The following is a 15,495-nucleotide window of genomic DNA, read 5'->3' on the forward strand; positions in this document are numbered from 1 at the left end:
GGCTACCACAGCATCCTGCAGTGATATGCCATCCCATCATTTATTCTCCAACAGGACAATGACCCCAAACACACCTCTAGGCTGTGTCAGGGCTATTTGACCAATAAGGAGAGTGATGGAGTGCTGCACCAGATGGCCTGGCCTCCACAGTCACCTGACCTAAACCCAATGGAGATGGTTTGGGATGAGATGGAGCGCAGAGTGAAGGCAAAAGGACCAACAAGTGCTCAGCATCTCTGGGAACTCCTTCAAGACTGTTGGGAAACCATTTCAGGTGACGACCTCATGAAGCTCATGGAGAGAACACCAAGAGTGTGCAAAGCAGTAATCAAAGCAAAGCGTGGATATTTTGAAGAATCTACAATATAAAAAAAGTTTTATTTAATACTATTTTGTTTACTATATAATTTCATATTATGTAGTAAGATAAGAGATAAGATAAGATAAAACTTTATTAATCCCTTGGGTGGGTTCCTCTGGGAAATTCGGTTTCCAAAAGCACAGCACCGACAGAAGTTACAGAGGATGAGCAGGATATTATATATATACACATATAAATACAGAGACATATATAAATAAAATATACGAAGGGGATAAATAGAATAAATAGGAATAAGAATACAAGTGAATTGCACATTTCAAGTATTGAAGTCTATTGCACCGTTGACTATTAACAAAAAGTATTGCACAAAAAGTATTGCACAGTGAAGTGAAGAGGCACTACAGCTTAGCTGTTCCCCCCTCCTTTGTCCTCCTGTCTCCCCTCCCTCTCCCCTCCAGAGAGGAGTTAAACAGTCTGATGGTGTGTGGGACAAAGGAGTTTTTAAGTCTGTTGGTTCTTGTCTTTGGGAGAAGCAACCTGTCACTGAACAGACTCTTCTGGTTGTTTATGGCCGTGTGCAGAGGATGCCCAGCATTGTCCATAATGTCCAGCAGTTTTTTTAGTGTCCTTTTCTCTGCCACTGTCACCAGAGTGTCTAGCTTCATGCCGACCACAGAGCTTGCCTTCCTGATCAGTTTTTCCAGCCTGGATGAGTCCTTCTTTGCTGTGCTGCCCCCCCAGCACACCACAGCATAGAAAAGTACTCTAGCAACCACCGACTGGTAAAACATCCTCAGGAGCTTCCTGCAGATGTTAAAAGACCTCAGCCTCCTGAGGAAGTACAGTCGGCTTTGGGCTTTTTTATACAGGTGCTCTGTGTTGCATGACCAGTCCAGTTTGTTGTCCACCCATAGCCCGAGGTACTTGTACTTGTTGACCACCTCCTCCCCCTCTATCTGAACCAGCAGTGGGCCTTCTCTGGACCTCCCGAAGTCCACAACCAGTTCCTTAGTCTTTGAGGTGTTGAGTTGTGTGACTCCATGTGACGAAGTTCCTCACCAGACTTCAGTACTCCTCTTCCTGATCATCCCAGATACACCCCATGATGGCTGTGTCATCTGCAAACTTCTGAATATGGCATAATTCAGAGTTGTAGCAGAAGTCAGAGGTGTACAGGGTGAAGAGAAGAGGGGGCAGCACAGTTCCCTGTGGTGCTCCTGTGCTGCTGACCACAGTGTCAGACATGATGTCTTTCAGCCTGACATACTGTGGTCTGAGGTAGTCGGAGATCCAAGCGACCAGGCAGGGGTCCACCTGCATCCTGTTCAGTTTTTCCTGGAGCATACAGGGCCGGATGGTATTAAAGGCACTGTAAACATAAAGGAGAGTGTAACTACCATGATATCAGCCCTTGGTTTTTGACTCTGGGGGTACTGTATTTGAAGTGTGAAATTATCAGCTAATCCTAGCAAGTTTTGGTGGGAAGCTGCATTTCGTGTCAGCAGTGTGCTGACTTTTAGTGCTAAGTAAAGTACATCAATAAAATAGAATTTCACTCACCAAAACAGAAACAACAACTCTTGTAATATGTCACAAGTCATACTGTTTGTTAGCGTGGCAGCAACACCAAGTTTAAGAACAAGCTGCTTCACTTGTTTTTTGCTGTGTAGGATCTTAGTACCATTAGCAAGAATGCAATGCAGCTGCCATATATTTTATTAACTGTATGTTTCAGCTCAAATTCTCTGCTGTCCTGCATATTATACATGTAGTTTCATATAGTTTAGAAGTGAGCTAAATGAGAGAGAAGCTGTGTATGTGACAATTAACCTGCAGAAGTTGACTCATGTTATCAGAAGTTTAACATTTTTAGGAGTTTAAAAAAGGGTGTACTCTAAAAGTATTATGTTATTAAATCCAGAAAATAGCTGTTCTGTCTCTTGCATACGTACTACTACAGAATGAAAAAGTATTTGACCTCTTTGTGATATTTATTTATGTATTTATTTTCATATTTGTCTGTAGGCATGATCAGCCACAGTTGTCTGTATCAGCACACAAATCAAAGCAGCAACAACCATTTGGATAAGCCTTATTTATGTAAATTGAAGTTTTTGTAACTGGCTCTAAGCTGTAAAATTGGTCATTTTAACAGTCGTTTTGTGGGGAATGATAAACCTTTAAGTCACAGTTTTTTGGCCTGTCTGTGTTGGCGTTCTTATTCAGCCCAAGAGATCGACCATTGCGTTATATCCAGACCAAACTTTGCAAAGTGATGAGTTCATCAGTTAGTAGATCTAAACGTAGAGTGCTGTTTAACTGTTTTTAAGTTATCAAGTATTCCAAAGTGCTTTTAACACTTATGTCAAGAAAGAGGGCGTCAACCAAGATTTTGTAATAGGAAATAGGAAAGTAACAGCTCTGTGTTGCTGCTTCGTGTTATTCCTCTACTTTTAGTTCATTCTAAATAGTTTTCTCAAATTCTTATGACCGTTCGGTTCGGTATCCTGGTGGCGTTTTTTTTCTAGTATTCACCCCAAACATTGCACTCTCATTTAAGGCTGCTGCTGCAATCTCCACATAGTCTCATCCTGATATGAAGAAAGCTGTAACCTTATTGGACAATGTACATCCTTTTTTTTTTTTTTTATCTCCACAAACACTTTTTGTAACAGCTGTTCTCATAAACCTCATTAACAAAAGTGAGCAGATGAAATGAATCCATTATATGCTGCTGCTCTTTGACAAAGCTTTGTGTGTGTTGTGCTCTGCCTGGATTTGATGTTGCCATTAGAGATTATTGTTGGATCCTTTCCAGCAAATATTCATTGTGTCATTTTGCTGCACCTAAATTAAATTAGTCACCAGTTAGCCTTGTTTTTGCTCTGATATTTATCATGCAAACTTATGCTCAGATATTTAAAATATTTATTTTGTTTAGTGACAGTCATAATTAAGTTTACATTTATAATGATTTGGACTAAAAATAATTTAAGTGTACCCATTAGTAATGTTAGTAACAGAGTATCACAATCCAAACGGTAGACCCTGTTTAATCTGCGCTCTAGAGGATTGCATTGTTTTATGTTGTGAGGTTGTTGTTATGTCATTAACTTCAGTGCAATCCAGGTTTGAAGAGGTTTAAAACTATGTTATTAAAATACATGGCATTTTTGACTCACATTCTATGCTGTCCTACATATTATAAATGTAGATTAGTATAGTTATCATCACAGACGGTAAAGAACCAGCACCTGCACTTGTTTTTCCTGTAATGTTTGACAGAGTTTAAAGCTAGCCCTTTGCCAGTAAAATTGTGAAAACTACGTGAGCAAAAAAACAAACGGTATACTCTATAAGTATTTAATTATTAAATCCAAAAAATTAGCTTTTCTACACTCTTACATACACAGTACTGTGAAAAAGTATTTGCGCTCTTCGTGATTTCTTATTTATTTCTTCATTTACATATTTGTCACATATGTTTCACATCATAAAACAAATTTCAATATGTGACAAAGATAACACGAATAAATACAAAGACAGACTGACACACTCCAACCGCCACGTGTGACTGTTGGTAAGATATTCTTCTTATAAAGTTCAGCCTTTGTCTTTTCAGTCCACAGAATGTTTTTTCAACAGTCAAGATGATTTTTACAAATATGACCATCATTTAAAAACCGTATGTTGTATTTACTTGAGTTATCTTTCTCTAATTCATAAAATTGGCTGCATTTCCTTTATAGTTCATGTGATTCTTTTTGCATTTCATTGGTTATTTGCTGTGAAATTCAGTGCAGCAGTGTAGAGAGGCAAGATTACAAAATCGTGTCATCAAAAAAAACTATATTATGTCATGTAATTACAGTTATTCACTCCCTAATACAAATAAAGTTATTGTTTCTGTTCATCAAGGTACATTTTGTATAGAACTGCAAATGTGTATGTCATCAAGTGTTTGCATTAACACGAGTCATATTTAATGCACGTTGGGCTCAGTGCAGATATACACTAAATTGCCAAAAGTATTTGCTCCACTGCCTACACACACACACACACACATACATACACACATATATATATATATATATATATATATATATATATATATATATATATATATATATATATATATATATAAATATGACCTTGTGTGGCATCCCGTTTGTGGCGGGTGGGATTCGTGGCGTGGCTGCGGGGGAGGCTGATACACTTGGGCTCAATCAGGTCATCACGCCTCCCCTGCATAAAAGACGAATGAACTGGGTCCTGACGTTGTTGTTGTGCAGCTGCAAAATTGCAGCCGAGTGTACATAGAACAAGCAACTGGAATGCCATGCCACAACATTTTTAATCCATAGGGTTTAATTTGATGTTTGCTAGCTTCTGCAGCTAAACAGCTTCAACTCTTCTGGGAAGGCTTTCCACAAGGATAAGATGTGGGTTTATATGAATTTTTGATCATTCTACACAGAAGTGCATGTGTGAGATCAGACACTGACGGTGCAGTCTTGCATTTGAGTTCACTGTCTCTGCTGTAATTCATCCCAAAGTTGTTCCATCGGCTTGAGGTCAGGACTTTATGTCTTTATGTCCTTGCTTTGTGAACTGGTGTGCAGTCATGTTGAAACAAGAAGGGGCCATTTCCCAACTATTCCCACTAAGTTAGGAGAATTAAATTCTCCAGAATCTTTTGGTATACAGTGGTTCCTCGTTTATCGCGGGAGTTACGTTCTTAAAATAGCCCACAATAGGTGAAATCCGCGAAGTAGCCAACTTTATTTTTCACAAATATTATAGATGTTTTAAGGCTGTAAAACCCCTCACTACACACTTTATACACTTTTCTCAGACAGGCATGAACATTTTCACACTTTCACTCTTCTTTAAACACTCTCAAAGTTCAAACCTTCCTAGAAAAGTAAGTCCAGTTTTATAGAATGAAACCAAAGATCAAACCCTGTTTGGAAATACAATCTATGTTTGTTTTCAACAGTGTCTTGCAAACAAGTTCAGGACACTAGGTAACACTGTAATATGCCCGGTGACTAATGGCATGATTCCTCTGTAATTAAAAGGAATTTCAGTGTATTTTATTTGAAATTACAATGTAATTATATTTATATACACATAGTTAGACGTAGACCTCCACAATAAGTGGGGAACAAGTCAGGCCTTTATGGGAAACAAATAAATAATTATACTGTAAGTACATTTATTTAGTGCTTAAGTAATCTTAAGTACTGCACAATTTCCTAAGTAGGAAATAAATATAATCTAGCAGCTAAATCTAGCCTAATTTTGAGATATTTTACAGGAAATGAGACAAAAATTATACTGTAAGTAATAAAACTATAGGAGAAATGTATATATTGACTATTCAGCCACTTTTATGGCTGGAGTAAATCAGAACTTTAGTAGCAGGAAGTAGGGAAGAGATGTCCAGTACATAAGTTCAGTCGAAATGTTAATATTTCTGCTCCTCTGTTATTTTTATTAAAACTGTGTTCATGTTTAAAGGGTCAACATCCTTTCCAACTGGCAAAGAAGTAGCACTACTGCAGATGATCTCCCACAAGCCACCAAAAGGAAAACTTTGGATATAGTGTTTGCAGTTTTTACCCAGTTGGCTTTTCAACTTTTTCCTGCAGGCTGGGCACAGGGCTAGTAGTGTCAGAGACTCTGGTGGCTATGCTCTGCTGAACACAGTAACCTCAAAAAGACTGGATAGTAGAACCTTTGCTCCATGGTGTAGTTGGTCATTGAAGTGTTTCTGGACAGAACAACAATGCGGCTATCAAAACCACAGAGAGCTAGAGGTCGAGACTTTACCTGCTGATCTGTTCCACCTAAAAAAAGCATGGTCACTTGCAATGTGTTGTGTTTGATTTGACATCATTACCGTAACTGTGATAAAGAATTCAGAGCAGCTCACAGAGCAGATATATGCCATGTGTTTCCATGAAAAACCAAAATGCAAAGGGAGACCCACTTGATGATTCCTTACTGATACTAGTTGACACACTGCCTTTTTTTAAAAAAAAAATCCCTTTAACTGCAGCTATGACCATTTTTGAATGATTGTGCTGTATGTATGATGTGTGATACCAGCATCGCACATCATGTTTGTTCTCATATATGATATTTTTTACTTTTTTGTATGAACGCCATGTTCACTGCTGTTTATGTATGTATTGTACAAGATGAGAATTTTATGTATAAATGTACGTAGCTTGTAAATGGAGTGCATGAGTTAAACATCTTTTAAGTAGTGAATACGCATCACAGTTCTGAAAGGGTGGTATTCATATCTTGACTAATGATTTCTTGAGAAATGTATAATTTGTAAAATACTTTGACCTCTTGTTTACCAGAATTACATAATTTTAACATTTGCATCTTCCGTATGTCCAGCCCCGTCACTTATTCTGGCTCAGAAAAGTCACATTTGTTACTCATTATATTGAATTGTAATAAGATAAGATACCTTTATTAGTCCCACGAGCGGGAAATTTAATTAATCTTTTTCCATCTAAAAACAACACAGCTTGTATCTTTTTGCTCATTTGTTACTGTACATTGAGATAGCATAAAATGACTTGTCAGCATTTCACCTTCCTGTTATTGTAGTTCAGATGTACAGAAGCATTCCATGTCATCCTGACAGCTGCCATGTAAACAGACTCGGGTCAAAGTCGTATTTTATTTTATGGGGATTTTTCAGTTTTGGAGTTCAGTAGTAAAAGAATGATGTTTGATTTTTTCATTGGGTACAAGTGCACCCACCTGGAAAATTATATAGCTATATTTATTAAAATTTAAAACAAAATTATGAATCCCGTAGCTTCAATCAATATTATTTTAAACATAAATCACAAGTGTCAACACTACGGAAGCGTAGAGCTGCCATCCAGGCAAAAGAAAATTAGAGCTATATGACATTATAACATGAAAACTTTATTGTATATATGCTTCTCACATTTGAACAACATAATATTACGTATTAAAATATACATAATTTTCATGTTATAACAAAAATTACAACTATATAAATTTTATATTGTAATAATGTTATAATATGTTGCTCAAATGTGAAAAGTATATTGTAATAACATGAAAAGTATATTGTTAGAACAATAAACTTTTCACGTTATAATGTGATATAGTTCTATTTTTCTTTTGCCTGGGTGGCAGCTCTACGCTTCCATACAACACTCAAAGTAATGCAGCTTCAAAAAAATACTAGTAAAGAAAATACTTCTACCACATTTATTTCTTTTTTGACAGTGCTGTCTATGAAATAATGTTGTTGTTTCATTTAAAGTGGTTAAATATTGTGTTTGTTTTCTTTGGTCGTCAGATAATGTTGTTTATTAGCTAATCATATGCTGTTTTGTTTATTTGATTTTTGTTTTTTTGAATTGGCGTTTTATTTATTTAACTGTTTGTCTATTAGATCTGGATCTCTTGTCTAAAATGGCAAAAATGGACTTGGTGGAGGATGCAATGTCCAAATAACCTTCTGGTTGTGTAATGTATATTGTGTATTATATAATCAGTTTTATATGTTTAGTTGCATTATTGGTTTATCTGTTTATAAATCTAATTACATTTGTCCCTTAGCTGTACTTATTAAGGTTTTGTAGACATGCAGCACCCATCCACATGATGTTAACCTCCTGCCCCAATTATACAGGCCTTTGTACCAGTCACTGAACTGTAGTGAAACTATGAAGAGGGCAACACAAACAGGAAAGTTGTACCTCCACCCAGTAAGACAACAGTTTTCAGAAACCACTGCCAACCAGTCAGGAAACACACATTTTTCTCTGGTAATTTGTGACTTTATCAAATCCAGTATGGCAGGAACTCTTAGGCTTAAGATGAGACACTTCAATAACCTGATCACTTAAGCTGCAGTGTCAGGAGTTCTCGGCCATAAGGCAGAAGATATAATTGTTTGATGATTTGTTTAAAAGTATCTAAAAAATATTTAGTGCTTTCTGTTTTAAACCTCTACATTTCTGTTTTTTGACTTTATCTGATTTTTGTTTGCATGTTTTATTCAAAGTACCAATTTATTACTGATACGTTGTTGCAACAAAAGGCTAATGACTAATCTTATTGCAGGAATTTGTTTTATGCAACATAAGAACAATGTGAACATATACAATACAGGTTTTGATTAACCATCTGTAAGTTCTTCTAGAAAAGCTGAAAAGTAGTACTTTACATGATAAGTGCACAATGCACTTGTTGGCAAAGCTCTAACCCAGCAACATGTGTATGTAACATCTATGTGGTTGCTGGAGTCGATATAAAAGTCATTACAGGAACTCCAGGAAGCTTAGAGAAATTCACAGAATCCAAGTATTTCACCAAGGTGATCCAAGACATTGAGGTAGAGGTATTCATACTAAAAGCTTAAAGTTCTTTGATAATGACAATTCCCCACAGAGCTCTTTACATCAAGCCCTCACACATTCTGCGTGTGTTTACAGCGTTGGGTTTTTTTGCTGTCTATTTAAATTAATATATATTAATAGCTATTTTAAATATATTGATGCATAAACAGTTAATTTACTTTACTTCAAAGTATAATTCTTGATATATAATTTCTTTGATTTGAAAGTTTGAGACAGAAAGGAGGTGGGCATTAAATGTAGAATTTGCATGCTACTGTTTAGCCTGTTCATTTTTTTTTTTATTTTGGTAATAGATCATTAGATGTACTGTCCATTTAATATTTTTCCCCAGCAAAGTTAAAAGATATGTGTCTGTGCTACCATGACACTAACCTGCATTGTGTCATGGTAGAAATTTCCGTGACACACAGCAATTTGTTAATTTAGGGTGGAGTCAGAAGAGAATGTTGATTTTGCTTTTGTTTTCCAGAGGAATGTTTTTCATTTTTATAATCCTAAAAATGGCAGCTGTTGTCACTGACTGACACAGATTCACTGTTCAATTCAGCGTCGAAGCAATTTGTCACTGACTCAGAATAAAGAATTTTACTTTAAATAGAATTATGTGTGTGTATGTATGGAGTCATCTTCTCTGCAGTAATAATTCAATTTTCAATTCAATTTATTTAGACAGCGCCAAACAGTCGCCTCAAGGTGCTTTATATTGTGAGGTAGACCCTACAATAATACATACAAAGAAAAAATCAACAATCATATGACCCCCTATGAGCAACACTTTGGTGACAGTGGGAAGGAAAAACTCCCTTTTAACAGGAAGAAACCTCCGGCAGAACCAGGCTCAGGGAGGGGCGGGGCCATCTGCTGCGACCGGTTGGGGAGAGAAAGAAGACAGGATAGAAGACTTGTGCGGAGAGAGCGAACATCAAGTGACAGTGCCACCCAAAGGAAAGGAATATAACTGTTAGGCAGGCTAGCAAAGATAAGCAGCCCGCAGCCTCGATAACGTGGTCTAGGAATCCATAGAGTGGAGGGGATGGTGGGAGAAGAGATCAAAGGAAATTTCTGACAATGAAAGACCTTGATAGATGAATGAGTTGAACCCATTGATCGGTTGGCTCGACTCTGAACTGAAGCTCTGACAGTGACGCATGCATGGATTTTAAGACTTGTGGTGATGGCTTGACGACTTGTAAAAGCTTATATGAGCTTGTCTTGGAGTAGAAGATGGAGAGGGAATGCCTGGCTGGTTAATTTCCTTTGGGTAAGGTAGCGATAACTACTGTGCCAGTTTCTGAAATGTACAGCGGTGACAGTAAGCAGAACTGAAAGACTGATTAGAAGACAACCGCTTGCCATAACGATAACCCCCAAAACCGGCAGAGAGGCAAGCAGAATTCCTTCAAACATCAAAGAAGGTGATAATGCTATGTTGGATGTTGTCAGAACAACAAGTCTGCTTGGATTGCTGTCTCGAATAACTGCATTTAGATGATGCTAGTGAGAGCACTTGAGAAGTGAAGGGACACCTTGAGGAATTAGGCCTATTTGCGAGCTCAAATGTCTTAAAAGGAGCAATAAAGGACAAAACCTGGCATCCAAACAATGACCAAAGAATCAAAAACAGACTTAATGAGGGGGGTCTAATGGTCTAACATCCTTCAGTGGGCCCTATTCTCACTGCCCACCACTATAGAGACCAACAGGTCTTTGCCATAGAGTACCAGAATTGACAGGTCCACCACTGGCACTCTGTGTTGATTCACCCACTTTCTATCTGTCTCTCAACAAGACATTCTGATGAACTCACATGTTGGTCATCCTCAGACTTACAGTTGACTATTTAAGCTGGAGGAAATTTCAGCTATGTATACATTCTTCCACAACCCTCAGACTGACAGGCAAAATAATTCAGTTTCTGGCTGCATTTATTACTGTCACCAACACTATTTACAGTCTGTCTGACCACTTAGACATTTGTCTCATCCTTGGCCTATTCTGAACTTTCTGATTCAACTCAATTCTGTTTTATTTATATAGCACCAAATTCACAACAGTTGCCTCAAGGTGCTTTATACTGACTAATTCAGGTATGTGGGGGCACAACACCACCACTCTGTGCCACCTTCATCACTGATTGACTTCTAGCCATCCAAAGATTTAGCCTCTCCTCCACTAAGTACAATTCAAGCTGCCTGCTTAAATACTGAAAATAAATAAATAAATAAACAAACAACAACAAAAAAAAAATCTAGCCACAATTTGCCTCCTTCTTGACTTGTATATTACAACATATAAAAGCATATTTGGAATCAAATCCACATTCTAGCTACTGCTGTAGGACAGGTAAGTATCACCTTTTTTTTATTCCTTAAGTTCTATTTAGGACCATGTCTCTTATACTTATTAACATGTACATCAAGCTGTTAATTTAAACCACTGACGGCCGAAAAAGGTCAAAAGTCATGTATATTCACAGGTACAGTTATTTTCCATTAGACATGTTAATTTTAGAGGCTTTTTTGTAATTGTAACGATATATCATCTATTTATAAAAGTAACAGGAAAATTCTATAGAATGACAGACTGTTTTTACAGTGTACATTAGACCACAATATTATGGTTCATGTATTGTGCAGTGCCATGCTTTGAAATCCAGTTTTAGGCCTTGCTGCGGCTTCTTTTCTCTCTGTTAACCGTTGACAATTGTGAGTGCTGCTTTAAGAGTATAGCAGGGTGTGTCCACACAGCTTTGTTACCTGCTCAGGCAACCCAGTATCACGTGGTCTCAGCCTCTCCCTGGATCATTGCCAGGCTCCCTTTCGCTACAGCTTCACTAAAGCTTGAGTGGTTAATACTCAGACTGCTAAACTATAGATTTATGCCTTTTCTTTAAAAGCACTGACATATTGTGAGGTAAGTGAACTGCTAAGTGTTTTGTTTTTTACAGAATATAAAATATTTTGTAGGGCTTTAAATTATCACTGGAAATTTCTTCTTCTTTCCTGGCAGACTAAGCACGGTTTAGTTCATTCCTGCCTGAGGTGTTCAGTTTCTATTCCTGCCTGTAGCAGCAGTTGGCTAATATCGCTGTTTTTACATCAACCTTGAACAAACCTACAATTTATTTAAGTTATGGAGCGCCTGAAGTTAGTCTTGCAGTACTTCCAGTCCAACTCCGAGTCCATCTCCAATGGAATTTGTATCATCCTGGCCCTGGTTAGTGTCAAGCTTTACACCAGCTTCGACTTTAACTGCCCGTGCCTCCCTCAGTACAACAAACTTTACTCTCTGGGAGTGATGATAGTCCCGCCTATTATACTGTTCTTCCTGGGAATCCTTGTCAACCGGCATACAGGTGTCATGATGGACGAGTGGATGAGACCCATTGGGAACAGGTCCAAAAATCCTGCTGTTGTCAAGTAAGTCAAGAATTTGCTATCTAACAGAAGCACACAGACAGGCTGTTGTTGCTATTATATGTAACTGCACAGTTGAAATGAAAGTACTGATTGGTACTAATTAAGCGCAGTGAAATCTGTAGTGTGCTTCATCACCTCTTCTTTTGATAGGTCTAATAATAATAATAATGGATTGCATTTATATAGCGCTTTTCAAGACCCTCAAAGCACTTTAGAGTGCAGGCAGAGCAGTTTATCAACTAGAGGTTTTTTTTTACTATGGGATTTATTCCATAGTTCCATAATTTATTATTTATTTATTTCAGCATTAATGTGACCTTGTAGATGCAAGTCCCAAATCCAGATCCTTTTGTATTACACACCAAAGAAATGGACACTGTTCACATCTTTTCCTATTTTGTTTTGCAGGTACTTGTTCTCAGCCATGATCCAGAGGGCCCTGCTGGCACCAATGGTGTGGATCCTGGTCACTTTGCTAGATGGAAAGATCTTTATCTGTGCTTTCAGTGTGAGTGTAAACCCTGCACTCTTCTCAGGTAAACGCATGCTAAACTATCCTTTCTGTCATATACCATCTTTTTAGTCTCACAACAGTTTTGGATGATATAAAGTTTGTTTCGACAGGTATGCCTAATAACACAGGTCTGGATGTTCTCAAGATCATGGCCAAAGTACCCTGTAAGGAGGACGTTATCTTCAAGAATAGTTCTTTCCGTAAAGCGGTTTCTCGTTATGTTCGCTGCCATTCACAGGTAAGTTCTCAGCCACATAAACAGTCCCTTCTCCCTTGGGCACATGGGAATTATCATTTTTCAATGAACATTTGCTATTATTTAAAACCGACCTCCTATTAGTCTGTGAAGGATTTTACAAAAAGATGGATTGATCTGACCGAGTGTCAACCAATAAAGCAATTAGAATCTCCACTATTTACATAAGAAATTTATTATTTACTTCAAAAAATTACAAACCCAGGGTGTCTATTATTGCTGAAAAAGGAGGCCTTTAACAATAAGATACTGTAAAAGCTTGATTTATTGGATCAATGGCGAGAATATTAGACCTGTAACAAGTAACAGACATCTGCAACACTCACATCACATTAGCTCTGACATGAGCCCTGTCAGCAGTGAGGCGTTACCCAACAGCAAGAAGGGCTTGGATATGAACCTGAATAACCCAGCCGGAGCCCTTCTATGTTGAGCGCCTGCGTGGGTTCTTCCCAGGTCACCAAAGAAATGTTTGTTGAGTTAACTGGCAATTCTAAATTGGCCATAGTTGTGAAAGACTGCTTATTTCATTGTGCTGGCTGTGCGAGGGAACGGCAACCTGTCAGGGTGTCCAGGAACAGTTAACTAAAATCTATACAGGAAATTTCCAAAAGCTGATTCTGTTCATCTGGACGTAGCGTTTTGTGGGAGAAACGTTTCGTCACTCATCCAAGTGACTTCTTCAGTCTCAGCTGACTGCAGGTTTCCCCAAATCTTATAAACAGTAATACAGGAAATTGTCAGTTCAATTCAATTTTATTCATACAGCGCCAAATCACAACTACAGGTGCCTCAATGTGCTTTATATTGTAAGGTAGACCCTACAATAATACATACAGAGAAAAACTCAACAATCATATGACCCCCTATGAGCAAGCACTATGGCAACAGTGGGAAGGAAAAACTCCCTTTTAACAGGAAGAAACCTCCGACAGAACCAGGCACAGGGAAGAGCAGTCATTGGCTGCAACTGCTTGAGGCTGAGGAGAGGAAGACAGGACAAAGACATGCTGTGGAAAAGTGGCAGAGCTTATTCTGTGCAAACAAATAACAGTCCTTTCAGGAAACTTATTCTTTGACTTACCAACCATAGCTTAGTAACAGTCTTTAAAAGACATGTTTTGTCCTCTGAATTTTGAAACTAAAAAACACCTTCACAACATTTTTGCTCAAAGCAAAGACTCATCTACCAATAAGCGACAAATTAGGGGAACCCAACCGAGGGATTAATAAAGTTTTATCTAATCTGATGTAAATTAAACATCAAAGCACCTGGACTGGCTCTCTGTGGCCTTGTCACAGTCACTGCTCTGCTTACTGACAGTTTTCTTCGCTTTGCATGATTTGCTTTCTTATCCTGTCTAGGCGATTGGTTGGTCCATCCTCTTGTTCCTGATTGTACTGGGAGCACTGGGACGCCTCATCAAGCCGTGTTTTGATGACCACGCCACCTTCCTGCAGACACGCTACTGGAGCAACTATCTTGACGTGGAGCAGAAGCTCTTCGACGAGACCTGCGTCCTACATGCCCGAGACTTCGCCCGAAAATGTGTGGTGCAGTTCTTTGAGGACGTCAGGGAGGACTCTCTACGTCTTCCACACCCAGTCTTCATCAGCAAATTCAGAGAGGAGTGGGATGATGAAGAAGAACAGCTTCATGGGATAACAAAACAGGAGCAAGTGGACCAGCTGCTAAACAAGTGGTATTACAGTAAACCTGAACTGGATGTGTCTAGGATTGCATACAGGCCCAGACCATGTGTTACCTGGGAGAACCATGAAGGGAAGACATTATATTCTGATGTGTAGAACACAGTCTATAGCATGAACTAACTAAGCTGCACATTTTAGCTGTAGGGTTCCTCTTTTCAGCACTATGCTTAGGATGTCCACATGTCCACTTAATTTGAGAGCCTTCTGCAACATCACGAACACCATCTTCAATTCAGCAGAGGATTCTGACAAAGGTTTCAAAACCGGAAGACTGGATCATAACATTTCAGTCAGTGATGGGTATATACAGTCAGGTCCATAAATATTGGGACATCGACACAATTCTAACATTTTTGGCTCCATACACCACCACAATGGATTCCAAATGAAACGAACAAGACATGCTTTAACTGCAGAGTGTCAGCTTTTATTTCAGGGTATTTACATCCAAATCAGGTGAACGGTGTAGGAATTACAACAGTTTGCAAATGTGCCTCCCACTTCTTGAGGGACCAAAAGTAATGGGACAGAATAAGAACCATAAATCAAACATTCATTTTTTAATACTTGGTTGCAAATCCTTTACAGTCAATCACAGCCTGAAGTCTGGAACACATAGACATCACCAGACGCCGGGTTTCATCCCTGGTGATGCTCTGCCAGGCCTCTACTGCAACAGTCTTCAGTTCCTGCTTGTTCTTGGGGCATTTTCCCTTCAGTTTTGTCTTCAGCAAGTGAAATACATGCTCAATCGGATTCAGGTCAGGTGATTGACTTGGCCATTGCAAAACAGTCCACTTCTTTCCCTTCAAAAACTCTTTGGTTGCTTTTGCAGTATGCTT

At 38.4% G+C, this 15,495-nt stretch overlaps 1 protein-coding gene across 1 annotated transcript; it reads left to right on the forward strand.

The window, feature by feature from the left end:
* The first annotated feature begins 11,883 nt into the window (after nucleotides 1-11,883).
* On the forward strand, nucleotides 11,884-14,749 carry calhm3 (calcium homeostasis modulator 3). The gene is made up of 4 exons (XM_063492253.1): nucleotides 11,884-12,170; nucleotides 12,579-12,706; nucleotides 12,795-12,922; nucleotides 14,306-14,749. Exons 1-4 carry the CDS (start codon nucleotides 11,884-11,886, stop codon nucleotides 14,747-14,749), a joined length of 987 nt encoding a protein of 328 aa, XP_063348323.1.
* Nucleotides 14,750-15,495: the final 746 nt, after the last annotated feature.

This window comes from Pelmatolapia mariae, linkage group LG13 (genome assembly GCF_036321145.2).
Source record: "Pelmatolapia mariae isolate MD_Pm_ZW linkage group LG13, Pm_UMD_F_2, whole genome shotgun sequence".
In the NCBI taxonomy this organism is placed as follows: domain Eukaryota; kingdom Metazoa; phylum Chordata; class Actinopteri; order Cichliformes; family Cichlidae; genus Pelmatolapia; species Pelmatolapia mariae.

Excerpts from the sequence above, each read along its gene's own strand:
- calhm3 (XM_063492253.1), top strand. The coding sequence starts at position 11,884 with ATGGAGCGCCTGAAGTTAGTCTTGCAGTACTTCCAGTCCAACTCCGAG. Across the intron at positions 12,171-12,578 it reads AAAAATCCTGCTGTTGTCAA|GTACTTGTTCTCAGCCATGA; the intron begins GTAAGTCAAGAA and ends TTTGTTTTGCAG. Across the intron at positions 12,707-12,794 it reads AAACCCTGCACTCTTCTCAG|GTATGCCTAATAACACAGGT; the intron begins GTAAACGCATGC and ends TTGTTTCGACAG.